This window comes from Centruroides sculpturatus, unplaced genomic scaffold, assembly GCF_000671375.1.
Source record: "Centruroides sculpturatus isolate CEXI.00-Female unplaced genomic scaffold, Cexi_2.0 scaffold267, whole genome shotgun sequence".
Lineage (NCBI taxonomy): Eukaryota > Metazoa > Arthropoda > Arachnida > Scorpiones > Buthidae > Centruroides > Centruroides sculpturatus.
The window spans coordinates 52,064-68,158 of record NW_019384634.1 but is presented as its reverse complement, the minus strand read 5'-3'; the positions used below and the strand labels follow the sequence as shown (position 1 = coordinate 68,158).

The window sequence follows — 16,095 nt, the reverse complement described above, 5'->3', positions numbered from 1 at the left end:
ACGCCTCGAATAATGGACGCTGCGAATAACGGACTTTCTGTTTGTCCATTATGTGACTTGAGCAACGGACTTGCTGCGAACAACGGACTTTCCGTTCGGCAGTTACGTGAGACGAACAATGGACTTTCTTCGAACAAGTGCGAATGATGTTTCCACTCTTTTGCCGTTGCCAATGACAATCTGCTATTTTTAGGATATATTAGTATTATTAGAATGTATTATTAGTATATCTGAAGTAGAAATGTAATGTAATATATGTTGATGATTTAAATAAACATTAAATGTAATGTAATATATGTTGACGATTCAAATAAACGAAATGTAATTGTGTAGATGCCGAGGTGGCGGGACGAAAAGAGGTTGTAAAAAACAAACGGAGCGAGAGTAGCTCGTAGAAGTGTTTAGTGATCTTAATTAATAAAGAATTATTCGTATCATATAATCTGGCAAGTTAAGTCATTTATAATGCATCATGGCTTCTAAAAAAACAGAAAGGTGATTTCAATTGAAACAAAGCAAGAAATCATCAGGAGTGAAAGTTGACAAAAACTTTCTTGTCGAATGGGGAGAGGTTCAGGAGTTTACCAACACTCATTATCCAAACAGAGCTGAGGCCAACAGGATCAATGATCTCTACGATGACACCTTTGTCCGTCATTTCCGACAGGTGTTAAAGAAGAAAGAGAAACAGACCACCTTGGTCATGTTTTTCAAGAAGCCAGCGGGCAAAAAACAAAGGATGGAACAAGAGAAGTTGACCCTGCAAGTTCCGGTAGCCTCTCCTGAATCTGACTCCGATTAAAAAACAATAAAAAAAGACCCGCTGCAATGTGTAAAAAGTCTGTATCTGTATGAATGTGTAAAGAAAGTGTTCTTCCACCTCCTCCTCACAACATCTGACTACCCGGCATAATTGGTGTCTGCTCCATTTTCATATTTTATGGTACAGTACAGTTATTTTATGCTGCGGAACGAATTATATGTTTTAACATGTATTTCTATGGGAAAATGCGTTTTGTATAACGGACGTTTCACTTAACGGACGTGCACCTGGAACGGATTAAGTACGTTGTACGAGGCACCACTGTATATTCTTTGTTAACAACTGGAATTGATGCTATTACCAAATGTCACCAGTAAAGAATGATAACTTATTTGATCCTACAGTTAAGTTATAGATGTAAAAATCAGACTGTATGTATTTTGTTTTAAACAACACAACAAATTTTACAGAATTTTAAGTTAAAGAATTGAGTTTCCAGGACTACCATATTTACATTATTAAATCTAATAAATTTTATTTTAAAATGTTGGGTAATATAACAATTTCCATAAAAACAGAGTTTAATGTTCAATTTTATACCATATACAGTAAAACCTCTTTAAAACAAACACTTTTAAAACTTAGGAGAAATCTTATTAAAGGGGACAACAAAAATATAATTGATAGAGTATTGTATATGTACCATGTACAGTATAGGAATAGTTTCAAAGTTCTCAGCCTAACAGAGAATGGTGTTGGTAATATTAAATGGCAAGGTTATTTCTCATGTATGATCTGAAGGCATACTGTGAAATTTCAAACACATGCATTTAAAAGTTTGTTTGTTATGGTTGAGTAAAGAAACAAAGTTTTGGTATTTTCAAAAAAAAAAAAAAAAAATGAATTTTGTGCTGTGATAAAATACTTTGTTTTACAAGATTTAATCCTTTTATATCCTTTTCATGATTTATATACAAGATGCCTTTTTATATCTGTTGGCATTAAGCCAACAAATAAAGGAGTTGAATTCCACTTTAAAAGATTATTCACCATTGTTTTCTACAGTGAAGAAACATACTGCTGAATTTAAACTTGATCATCCTTCCATTTCTGATGATAAACATTCAAGATGCCAAAAACTGAAATGACTGAGTAAATCATTGCAAAAATCCACAATTCTGTATTAAATGATTGACAAGTGAAAGTATGCAAGCTTGTTGATATTGCAAAGATCCCAATAGATCATGTTTACATCTTATATGAACATTTGCATATGAAAAAGCTCTTAGTGCAATGGATGTCATGCTATTCAAATGAACATTTCTCAGAAGTATTTGGACATGTTTAAACAATTCAACTAAATTTCTGCAATGTTTCATCACTGCTGATGAAACAGATTCCTCTGTACATGCCAAAAAAGAAGCAGCAGTCCAAACAATGCATGGAAGAGGGTGGGAGTGCTCTAAAGTTAGTGAAATGTGTTCTATCAGTAGGAAAGTTGATGGCCAGTGTTTTTTGGGATGCTCAGGGTATGGTGCTCTTAGACTATCTAGAAAAAGATAAAACCATCAATGGAGAGTATTATGCAACATTGCTAGAGCAATTGAAGAATGCTATTATGTCCAAATATCTGCATTTGGTAAAAAGTGCTTTACCACCATGACAATGCACCTGCACAAACTTCAAATGCAGTCAAAAAACTTCATAAATTACACTTGCACAGTACTCAGCAGATTTGGCCCTCAATGAATTTTTCCTCTTCCCAAATCTGAAGCAATGGTTCACTGAACAAAGACTTCATATATGGAGGTTACAGCTCAGACAATTGCTTATTTTTGCAGTTAGAAAAATCATTAGTCTAAGTGTATTAAGTTGAAAAGTAAAAATAATTGGCCAAAATGTTTTTTTCTTTCTCAGACAAAGAAATTTTTAAACTATCTTTATATTACTACATAGCACAGAAATTTGGGGAGAGATCTTGATTATAGCTCAAGCTCTACACCAGTTGAGTTTTCTAGATTCAACTTGAGCCAAACATTTAATTTTTAAGTGCAATTGTTCAAAATAAAATGGTTTAAATAATGTGTATTTTGTTAAACTATATATATATAAAATTACTTGTCCTGACTGACTGACTGATTCATCATCATCTGGAGCAAACTGCTGAACCTAAAGAGGTGAGTGAAATCTGGTACACAGTTAGGGTACATCATGAAAATGTACACTAAGAAGGGATTTTTGGAAATTCCCCACATGGGAGAGGGATAGCATTAACCCCTTAAGCCCATAACCCGAGATATCTCGGGCAAGTTACATAACGTTACATAAAATGAGGTCCTTAAGGCCATTTTTGAAAATTTTTTTTTTTTTGAATTTTTGGAATGTTTTTTAGGTCCCGAAATTTTTTCAAAATTTTTTTCCCGCGCAAAAAAATTTTATCGCGATTTTAATGAGCCTATGTGAAGGCTCGATTAAGGCTTAATTGTTTTTTAATGGGAGTTTTTTATCAAAATTATTTCATGGTTTTTAAGTTGTAGCGCACGGATTTTCATTCAGTAAAGTTATTTAAAGTTAGTTTCTGATGTCAAAAACGACCTCCGATGGTTTTTTAATTTTTTTAATTAATATATTTTTATAAATATATAATTAATTAATTAGGGGGGGTCGGAAATCGCAATAAAATTTTGAATTTTTTAAAAATATTTAAAAATTTCTGTGTCGCTTATAGTCACCCTACTTTAAACCCTTGTCCTCCCGAGACGTCTATGAGAATGTCCCGGGAAATCGGACTCCAGCTGTGTTCAAGGTCACCCAGCTGTGTAAACAATGACTCATCGGTGTTACATTTCACAGACAGGTGAAACAAAGGAAAATAAAATTTAAAGCTTTTTCTTCAAAATTAAGGCTTAACCTGAAGAACAGCTTCTACTGTATTATTTTAGATGTGTTTTTAACTACGTTTAGTTTTCATTGAGTACTTAGGTGTATTAAATTGATAACATTTCAGACATTGTTATAAATATTTTTATATATTTTGATTTTTCAACCAAATGTTCGAACCGTTTTAAATTCGAATTTGTTATTGCATATTGGTTCAATTATAGAATGATTGTAAACGTTCCAGAAAATTGATCAAATTGAAAACAGCTCATTTGATTCTCAGCAATTCTCATCATTCTCAGCGGTAGGTGTTATATAACAATTACTATGGTTATTGAAATACTGAATATAAATGGGCTTTGCTTGCAAAATCCACAAGGGCGAAGTCGCGGGTAACAGCTAGTCTATTTATAAATCAGTTTCTATTGCTTTATGTAAATTTTATATAACAGAAATAGATATTTTGGTTACATATAACAATATGTAATTTTAGAATTATTCTTAGATATATCCAACTATAATTAAAGGAGAGGAAATCATAAAAAAAGAGAATGAAATACCAATTAACTAATAACTACTATTCACCAGTTATTTATCATCATTACACCTGCACTTGATTAAATAGCAGTTCTTTCTGATTTTACAATTGCCAACTTACATTAGAAAGGTTATAACAGTATTTAGAATATCAACAAAATTCACATTGAAACATTTTAATTATTATTTTAAAGCTATTATATTACTGCATGTAGTTTATATCAATTAATTTTGTTTAATTCTGAAAAAAAATAAAGGGTATATATCCTTGATAGTAAATCAGAAATATAAGTTGTTAGAGAGCTTTGGTTAGTCATACTGAACTTTTTTTTCTTGGATTGTATACATATGTTTGCAAAATTACACAAGCCACAAATAGTACACTATACATCATAATATAATAATTTAAAAAAATTATATCCCAAACCTAAATGTAACCAAGCATTTACTTAAAAATTAGTGCAGTATTTGATGTTGAGATAAACTTTTGACTATTTTGGACAAGGCACGTTTATAATTGCTATGTTACTCTCAATATGTCATCAAGGTGAGAATCAATAAGCCAATTTCTATATATGTTATTTGCATATTTCATTTTAGAATATGATGATTTGCAAAGATACATTTATGCAAAAAATGTGAAAATCAGTAAATCTCAGAAATATTTCTCAGATTTACTAAAAAAAAAAAAACTTACAAATCTTAAGATAATTGCAATATTTTGAAGATCAACTAAATTGCCCGAATTGTAAGATAACTCAAGTTTAAGAACAAACCAAAAAATTGCAATTAAGTAAATCATAAAAAAAGTTGCAATGCTTTAAAGATCAACTAAAAAATTAAATTGCATATACTCCAACTGAAGAGAGACTTAAGGTCCAAAATGCATTTCGGAGAGATGATAAATTATTAGAAAACAAGAACAGACTGTTAGTTTCTGGATCTAATTCTTCTGTCTCTGGCTTAATAAAGCTTAAACAACCCACACTATAGAGTAGTAGAATAATAAAACTGAAAATACTAGAGTAAAGCTTAAAAAATAAAAGATTTTTAAGATTACTAGTAAATTGTAACCAAACAACTTAAATGGATTTAATTATAAAAATAGTTAATTACAAAATAATATTTATATCATTGTTTTTGAACTGTAACCCCATAAAAGAGAAATTAACTCTTAATATGAATGAAATGATTAACTGAATTTTCAACTTTACTTACAATAGCAGTTAGCATCTTGTGAGATATTGTTCACATATAAAAAATAAGAGTACAAATTTTCTAAAAAGTTTAGGTTTTCATAATCATGTATTGACAATTATAATAGATTCTTTAAAATCAGTATGACAATTATAATAGATTCTTTAAAATCTGTATGACAATGATTTTCCACTGTTAGAATATAAATAAAAAGTTTAAAAATTATTTTTATCTTAGAAAATGTAATTTTAATGCATGATCTATAAAAAGAAAAATATTAATTAAATCAGACAATTCCTATTACAAGCATTAGAGAATTTTAGCATTAGTTGAGCTTTGTTCTTTTTTTCCTTTAATTTACCTTCATATTAAAATGTATTTAATATGCAAAGCAATCCCAACACAGATAGTTTCCACCTTTACAAGTTAATTCATTCCTAGCAATCACTCAGAAAATGAACTCAAAGCAAAAATAAAATTTCTCACATGCAAATTTTATAAGCAGTGATTATATCCTCAAGAATGAGTTTTGATTCAGAAAAAATAAAGATGTGCATTATCCTAATGTTTATTGCTTTTCTTGTTCTTTTTATTAATTGCAGTCTCTGTATTATTTTGTTTTCATGTGTTATAAAAAAAGGAGATAAATTTACTATTTATGCATATTTGAATAATATAAAAACAAAGATAAAAATTAACATATCCAAACTCATTAGCAGTAAGTACAGGAAATCCTCATTAATTCAAACTTGGATAGTTCAAAATCTCATTATGTTCATAACTGTACTATTTGTCCTGGCTGGGGATATAGAGATTTACACGTCAAGAAATTAATTAGTTTGAAATATGGCTAATACAGCTACTTCAAAATTCAAATTGACAATTCTGTCTGAACTGTGATATGTGTATGTTAACTCGTTCATTTAGATTGAAGTGCCTCCATACTCTAAGAGAATAATAGACCAAGAACAACTCTAATGTTGTCAACATGGCTTTGCTTTTACAGTAACTCATTTTTGGGTGCAACCTTACCATATGGTCTATTCTTTTTTCTACCTCATAAAATAGTTAGGTTCCAAAACTACAAGATTGGGCTACAAATAGCAGATTGAGATATTTGTAGGACTCTAAGCTACTACATTTGGGCAATTTAATACTTTTTGGGCCACTTTAAAATTAATTTGGGCTACATTTCGAAGAATTTTGCTTTATGCATTATTTTTTATAAAACCTATATGGCAACCTGTGAGGTTCTCACCGGACATGTTCTGTTTATAAGCAGTTTGTTTATATTATTATTATTAATTAATGAAAAAGCACTCTTTGTACTTATCTGTATTCCATTTGCTTAATAAATTATATCAGTTACATGGCATTTTGCATATTGTACAGAAATATATAAATCTAACATAATTTGTAACTCAATAATTTGAAGTCATGATTATTTCATCCCTTGAATTTTGAACTAATAAGGATTTCTTGTATTTTCTTTTATTATGACATTTGGTTCAAAAGAATGAACCCTTTTTGGATGGCAGCAGATAGATAAATGAATAAGTATCATTCTTGTCTGCAATGTTGTCATTACTACAGTGGTACTAATGCTAATTTTCCTAAACAAACATACAGCAGAATGCATGCTATGCCTGAAATTTTAAACACAGTATTTAAGAATATTTGACCTTTATTTATTTACTGTAATATAGGCTATATTTTTTATATATAAAAAATTTCTTAAACTCCAAAAATTGTAAAGTGGGAACTATATGGACACAAATATAGTCTGGAATTTGGAAGGAATAGTTTGTCTAAAAAAAATTGTTGCTATATGTGAGGAAAAAAATCAGTAGGATCCAAATAAATGTTTCAAATTACCATAGATTTCATTAAAACATTACCTGTTGTTATCAGAATAATCAATATTAAAATTTTATTCACAGTATTTGTTGAATTTGAAAAAGAAATTACTAGTTAAAATTTAGAATAAGCACTTTTAAAAATGTAATTATAAATATTAGCTTTGTTCAAATATGTTACAATATATTTATAAAATAAACTGATTCATATATATATGATATGAATCAGTTTGATATGATTCATATATATATATATGAATCATATAAAATTTGAATTACTGACAGTTCTCATTAATTGCATAAATTCAACTCATTAATTTTTTGAAATTAAAACAGATTTCAGTTTAAAAATAATAACTAAATTTAATGGTTAATAATAAATTTAAAAAAAATTACATTTTTCCAAACAAAATGAAACCATTCATTCACTCTTAGAAACAAAATGCACTCTGTCTCTCTGGAAATACACTAATTAAAATATTTTTTATTTTGATTGTAAAAAGTTACAATTACACTAGAAAGTTTTAATTGTCAATAAAATAAATTAAAACTTAATATTAAAAAAAAATTGAACAACACATCAAAAACAATTATAAATAAAATTAACTAAAATTTTTTATTAAATATAATGAATAAATCAAATAATCAAACGTATTAATAAAATAACAACAAATTAATGAATTTTTCAGTGAAAATAGATTTAAAAATAAAATATAATTTAAAATTTATAATTATGAACATAAAAATGATAGATTATTAACATTTACTACTTACAATGTATTAATTACAATGATAAAAAGGTTTTTTATAGCTAATAATTTTCAGCTGTATTTATAATCTTTGTAAAGAATATGAATATAGTCCAAAAATGTTTATAATTAAAACTATTATGATTAATAAAGTTTTTATTTCCTTATAAAATAATATTTTCATAACTTCATAAAGTAGAAGAATTAATCATCTGATTTGATTAACAATAGATATATAACAACCAAATAATTTTATGTAAATTACCCTGTCAAATAATTAATCAGCAACATTTTCATTCTTAGGTTTATGAAAATCTGTAATATCTGTTGTATCAGATGACGACGATGACGATGAAGATGACGACGATGATGATGATAGATCCAATGGAGTTTCTGTAATAATAATAAAAAAATATATTTCAAAGTAATTATTTTAAAACAAAAATATTCTACCATTAATAAACTATTATAAAATAAAAAATTATTTAATAGATTTTTTTTCTTGCATATATATTAACTAGCAGATAGGCCCAGCATTGCTTGTGCAAAAAGTAACGATAGCGAAGATTAAGATTATTACGTTATAGTCAACCTTACCTGTTTTCACACAATGAAAGAATTGGGTCCCTCTGTTTCCAGACTAAGTAGAGAATTTTTAGATGGGTCTAAAAATATGTTCAATTTCCCGCAAAAACGAAAAACTGCATCTGCGTCTTGCACGTCACTTTTTTTTAACAATTCCATTGTTAAAACTTTCATTGTTGATACTTCCATTGTTACTTAACACTTCCATTGTCGATACTTCCATTGTTACTTAACACTTCCATTGTCGATACTTCCATTGTTACTTAACACTTCCATTAACAATGGAAGTGTTAAGACTGAATCCTGTCCCTCTCCCTCGTGGGGAGGAATTTCAAAAAATCTCTTCTTAGTGTGCGTTCCTGTGACATACCCTAACCATGTACCAAATTTCAACTCCTAACTATTTGGGCTCTGCGCTTATTATTATTATTATTATCATCATCAACCCGATTATATATATAGATGATGCAACAAATAGTATATTCGGCCTCAGACCGAACAGCCAAATATTCGGCCAAACTATTCGGCTTGATTAATGCATGTACGAAAATTGGCGCGCAAACTGCATTATGGCAAGGATCGCGCACTCTGCTCTCTATTGGCCTGCTGTCACTACACTTCGCCAATCACATTAATTCTTGACAGTTGTAGCAGACAGACATGAGTGTCATGGCAGTATGTGATAAGTGATGATATCAAATGTGAATAACAATGAAATGACCTACAAGTGTAAATAACAGAAAAACAACAAAGGACTGCGAAGCGAAAATAAATATGAAATTGAGTTGATAACATAATCAAACAAGTCGAGGCAGCTTATTGGTGTGAAATTTGCAGCTGTCAATGTCAAATAATTGTTCTCATAGACTTCGGAAAGCTAAATGCTTGTAATGAAAATCACTTAGCGTGCACGAGCAAAAGCCTGGAACCGTTCAGGCTACCAACCTGTCTGGAATCTGTGAAATCATAACTGTGACTTATATATACGACCTATCTGTCTCTTTTCTCCGTTATCACCAGGCTGAGTCACGTAATTGTAAAATGGGAAATCTACGACAGAGTGACAAACCGAAAGTATCGTGCATGCACATTATGATTTATATACAAGTATACAGATAACTAAACTACATAATAAGTGGGTAGTTTTCATTTGATTTGTTACCTTTTTTTGATCTGTTAAAAAAATAACTTAGTTATATTACTTTTCCATTGATCTTTTACATAAATAAGCAAAAAAATTGTACTTTCTTGAACTTGAAATGTATGTTCAGTTAATAAATCATTAATAAAAGTTACCAAAATGATTAATTTACTGTGTTTTTGTTATTTCTTACTCCTGTTTTTAGGTATTTGGTATTTGGCCGAATAGTGACTACATATTCGGTATTCGGCCAAATAGCAAAACATAGGCCGAATACCAAATAGTAGCCGAATATTCGTTGCACATTAATTTAAATACAACTTTGGTTGTCATAATTAACACACTATTTTCTAATGGTGAATTCAACTGGTTACCCTACTGATCAGGATTAGAGTAAGACAACATCACTGCAAAAAGATTAAGAATAGACAAGTGATCCAAAGAACTTGGTGCAAGTCACATCATAACTTTTGGTGTACAATTCAAATTACATTTGTTTTACTTATTGTGGTAATATAGCCAATTATCTCAATCCATGTATTCATCCACTAACTCCAAAAATCTTTCAAATTTGGTCTTTTACCCTGTTGCAACTGATATTGTAATAAATCAATGATGTTTCTCAATATTCAATGATGATTCTTCAAATAAATTGAGAAAATCTATTAATAGCTACACAGTAGTTTTACATTCTCTACAAATATTTGTCATTGGGCAATGCCATATTTAAAGCAGCTGTTACTCTTGTTTTTTCCAGAGAAGAAAGTACACTCCAAGTGCAGTTACTCTCAGATAACAGAGAATAGAGTACTCCACTTTCATACTCTGAAAAGTCAAATAGGAAGGAGCAAGCAGAGCATTCTACAAAGACAAATTGGGTAGCAGCGAAATTTGCCATGTAGTCCATTCACTCTAAAACCTTGAAATCTGATGTGTTTTATAATTTTGTGCATGATGTGGCAGTTCCTACAAATGTCATCTATGTTGTGTCTTTTAAAATGTACTTTTGTAGTGTGTGTATCTATGATCTGGATTTATATCACAATCATGAATTCTGATTTCTCTCCCTCTAAAGAGGCATCTCTGAGCCAGCCAGCACTCTGATGCAGTTTTGTCAATGTTATCTTGGTTAAGATTATTATGATGATTACTGTGGACTCCCCCAAGCCCAAAACTACTTGGTGGTATCTGTTTATGTATTGTGTTATATTCAGGTAAAAATCTTTATTTTGTTTTTAGTTAAGACAATTAATTATGAATATATACATGCAAATATAACTAGTTTATTTCATGGATGTAAGGAGCAAATTTTTTTTTATCATAAGTAGTATTTAATGAATGGGAAACTTATTGACTGAGCCATCTACAGAGTTATCAAAACTATGTTAAAATTAGGCTCTGTCATTTTAGTCTTATGATTTTTTTGAATAAAAGAGAGAACTCTTTTATTCAAAAAAATCCTTTCCAATTTTATCTAGAAGCACTGTCAATACACAGAAATTTTTTTGTTGAAGGTCTTTCATTTCTTATCATTATGCTGTAACTTGACCTCCTCCAAAATCAGGAAGTACTTTCCAAGAGGCATATTTCAAAAATGGGCATTTCACATATTAGCAAAGCAATGAGACTAGCTTTTTTATGCTAACATTTTTAAGGTATGTATATTTTTGAGAAATTGATATTCATTCTTTTAACAATTTTTTTTATTTAAAATTTTAATCAAATTTTTTCTGAATAGACTTGCATTTATTTGACTCCTTTTTCTCTAAGATAATGTTATAATTTATACAAAACAGCAAGCTGCTTCAAATTACATAAATTTAGAGCATAAAGATATATACCCCCTTTTAGTGCAGATAGCACTTTTTGTACATTGAAAACTTAAGAGTAATTGAACACAAAGAAAACCCGAAGAAGGATAAGGCAACAACAGCTCTAGCAGAAGAATTAACTGATAGATAAACACACACACAACCTAGACAGCAAGAAACCAAGGTCATCTTACCAGACACAAAGAACATAACCCTAAGAATCACAGAGGATCTAGTCATTGCTACCAAAACACAACCCATTCAAAATATACAAACATAAAGCAATGATCTTGATCCCTGGATCTAATTATCATCATCCAGGAACAATAAAAATTAAAAGCAAATGGTCTGTTCATCCCATTTTAATTATGACATCTGTAATTTATTTGCTTTTGTTTTTACTTTAAGTTAGGTATTATCATACTGAATTAAAGGTCTCCTCCATACAACACAGTACTTCTATAACACAGTTTTGCTCTAACACGATTTGAAAATTGGGGATACTCCCCACAGAACATAACTTCCAGTTTTACTCTAACAGTTTGAGAAATTGGGAAATCCTCCATACAAAATATCACAATTTTTAAGTACAAACTCCATTATTCGATATTTTTTATATGAGTAAGCATACATGCTGTCACAAATTTACACATGGATTTTACAATATTGAAAATTTTAATTTCTTTTGGACCTTTTGTCAGGTTTACTTTAATGAAAACTGACAGTGCAATGTTTATCTTCCTTGTTGATAGACAAAGAGTCATTGTAACTGCTTTCAGGCTTTAGCATTTATGACTGTTACTTTGTTTTTATACATTAGTTTTCATTTTTTGTAAAAGTTTAATAACACTTACCTAAACATATTTAAACTTTTTTTGATCACAGAAAAGCAATTCATAAAAATGACAAATGAAATACAGTGGTAACTCAGCATTTGAACACAATTTCTAGATTTAAAAAAATTCCTTGGTATACAACTGAACACCATCATTAGAACAAATTTTCAATTAATAACTTATTTTTATTTTGTTATCTATAAAAATTTTTATACTTAAAATTAATATGATTTGTCGAATAAAAATTGTTATCTATAAAAATTTTTATACTTAAAATTAATATGATTTGTCGAATAAAAATTGTTATCTATAAAAATTTTTAATAAAAATATATAAGTAATTTTAAAATAAAATGAAATCTTAGAGTTGCTTATCTTGGTGAGACAAAATTATACTCAATCTAGTTTTTGTTTTTTCTTTCTTTCACTTAATGTGCGTGGAATAAAACATGTTTTGTAACCATTCCAAAGTCAATGAAGTGTTTCAACACTATCCATCTGACATTAAAAGTTGTTGGAAGTTTACAACTTGTTATTTGTCAATTTTTATAACTTTTCCATCAGTTTTTCTTCACATAGCTTTTGGGTACCCCATACGTTTTGTATCTAGTTCAGAATTTACATGCGTCTTTCCCATGCCCATTGTGAATATTTTTTACAGTTTTTTGGAGCTATATCTTTTCTGAAACTAAAAAAAAATAACACGCCTGATATGCTTTTTATCCAAAGACATTACAACTTGATTTTATTCAAACAAAATGTGAAGTAAAAAGTTTAAAATAAGCTTCTAAGCAAAGAATTCAATCTCACATTAGCAATGTGTTAAATTTTCCAGAAAAATATGGAAAACTTTCTGTTTAGTCCAATAAAATTAATAAGTATACTCTGCCACTTTGTATTGTGTATAGATACTTTTTTATTATAATTTAAGCATGTTATGCATGGAAACTTTTTATTAAATTTGTGGTAAATTCTAGTTAAAATACTTTTATAAGTGTATTTTACAGGATCTGTAATAGATTAACCAATTTACATTATTCCTTATGGGAAAAATTTGTTCAGTATTTGAACAGCCTTCTCGAACAAAGTAAGTTTGAGTATAGAGTACCACTTTATTTCAATTATATATGTGATACATGAAAATGTTAGTTCTATCAAAAAATATATATATAAAAATAAATCATGTCTGATAGAAATAAAGAAGTATCTTGTAAAAGACATTTCATTTCACTAGAATTAAAAGCACAGATTTTGGATCATCTGAAGAAAAGAGAAAAAATATCATATGTTACAAAATCTTTAAATTTACATGAAGCAACAATCCAGACCATAAAAAAAAATTAGAGATTCTGTTATTGCAGGATGCTCCATTTCTGCAAATATGACAGTGCCTAGAGAACTGATAATTGAGAAGATGGCAAAAACTCTTAACATTTGGATTGATGACTTCAAAAAAAACACCAATGTTATTAAACAGAAATCTTTAAAAATTTACAACTATTTAAGAGAAAATGGAGAACATTCTATTAACTATGACTTGTAGCTAGTAAAGGTTAGTTTGGGTGTTTTAAAAAATAAGCATTACAGAACAAAACAGCTACAAGAGGAAACTGCATCAGCTGATAATGAAACTGCCAAAAAATATCCAAAAGAATTGCAAGAATTTATTGAATGAGGCAGATTCATGACACCAGGTTTTTAATGCACATGAGCCAAGTCTTTGGTGGAAAAAAAAATGTCCAAGAGAACATTTATTTCAAAAAATTAAAAAGCTGCATCAAGTTTTAAAGCACATGTAACATTACTTGTGTATACAAATGTATCAGGAAAACATGTGGTAAAACTCATGCTAGTTTATAAATCCCTCAATCCTTGAGTAATGAAAAATCTAAACAAGAGTACCTTACCTGTATATACTTCAAATAGAAAAGCTTGGATAACTGCTGATTTATTTAAGAAATGGTTTCTAAACTATTTTGTACCAAAAAAAAAAAAACAACTAAAAAAAAATCTGGATTTCAAAGTTTTACTAATATTGGATAATGCACCAAATCACCCAAAAGATTTAAATTATCCAAATATTGAAATATTTTTACCACCAAATACTGTAGTCGTACGCTATATTTTGTATGTATTAAGTTAAGTTAGTTTAGTTCTTTCCTGCTATCCTTTGTTCTATTATTCTATCTCCTTCTAGAACTTTCCTATCTTAATCCCTGTCCCTTGGGTGGGATGACCACTTCAGGGAAATGGAAGAACAAAGAAGTTCGAATTACCCTTAAGACAAGGAGGAACGGACAAAAGGCATTCGAGGACGGAACTGCGAGAGGTGCAGACGTGAAGAGTGGACACTTGAGAGTCGCTTAAGCCACGAACGGAGGTACTGGAAAGATTGAGAAAGAAGTTCTTGTCCAGCGACAGCGGCAAAAGAATTTAGAAGAATAAGGATCGTAATACAGGATAGGAAGACGACGACAACTCGAGTTTGGCATCCCACCCGACAGCACGTATAAGTCGAACATACCAACAAAAAAATCCCGGGTATTTTCTTTGCCTATCGTATGTATTCTGCTTTCATCCTCCTATTTCTATTCTTCTCTTCCACTAATATTAAGTTAGTATAAGGTTAGTTATTAAGGTCGGGCCCTTTTATGTGATCGAGATCGGAAACGGTACAGTATGTGTGAATTTAAATATTGTAACTGTAGTAATATCTTATACCATTTGTGTTGATAGTGACGTTGGAATCTATAAATAAAAAATAAGTTTTTTTTCTCGCAAAATTATTTCATTGTAAAAATCTTAATTTTGCTCACATATATCACAATACAACTTCTTTACTTCAGCCATTACATCAATGAATCATAGTCACATTTAACACTCATTACATCAAGCACCTGCTGCAATGGATTGTGAATAAAAAAAAATTGTTGAATCTACTGAATCATACAGGCATGTAAGCTGTTCACAATTTTGTCCTGTATTAATCTCATATCTCTGTCTATCAAAGAAATAAAACCCACATTAAATGTCTGCTGGAAAAATTTATGGCCAGAGTCAGTTCAAAGCTCCAATCTAGCAGAAAACAGAACTGAAGCAATACTAAAACTTGCTAAATCTGTGGGAGGGGAAGGTTATGATGACTTGAATCTTAAAAGATATCCAAGAACTATTGGAAGAAGAGATTAATAAAGCAAATTTGGTCAAAATGGTATCTGAGATCAACCAAATTAATTCAGAGGATGATAGTACAAATGAAAATCCTGAAACTCAAAATTTTATCCTAAAAGCATACAAGAAGGGATAAATTTGGCCAAACAATTAGAACTCTACTTTCTAAATACATATCCTTCCACTGAAAGAAACAAAGTTTAAGAGAGAACTTTCAGAAATGCATGACTCCATATAATGAAATTTATAAAGGTCTTTTAGGAAAAAGAAAGCAAATGAAATCATCAGATTTTATGGAAAAAAAATAATAATAAAGATGCTGCTGATCAAGATCAACAAAAAATCTCAGAAGACAATAGTTTGTAAAAAGAAAAGGCCCACATTTAAAATTAATATTAACATGTGATACAGTACTTTTAATTGTTACTTAATTATCAATTGGAAATAAATTATTGATTGCTTTAATATGTCTCTTAGTAATGAAAAAGTATAGTATACTTTTGCTAACTTCTGAAACCAAACTCCATATTTTTCATTAATCCTTTGTTTCATATAGCACGGATTTACATA

The 16,095-nt window shown here is 29.5% G+C and overlaps 1 protein-coding gene across 1 annotated transcript in view; it reads right to left on the bottom strand.

Annotated features, from left to right (window-relative positions):
* The window catches only part of LOC111625832 (serine-rich adhesin for platelets-like), a 56,696-nt gene that overhangs the window by 1,065 nt on the left and 39,536 nt on the right, over positions 1–16,095 (bottom strand). Inside the window, exon 11 of the mRNA XM_023369068.1 lies at positions 8,248–8,375. Coding sequence (XP_023224836.1) covers positions 8,260–8,375 — 116 coding nt within the window. The 3' untranslated portion in view covers positions 8,248–8,259. The remainder of the gene's footprint in view (positions 1–8,247; positions 8,376–16,095) is intronic.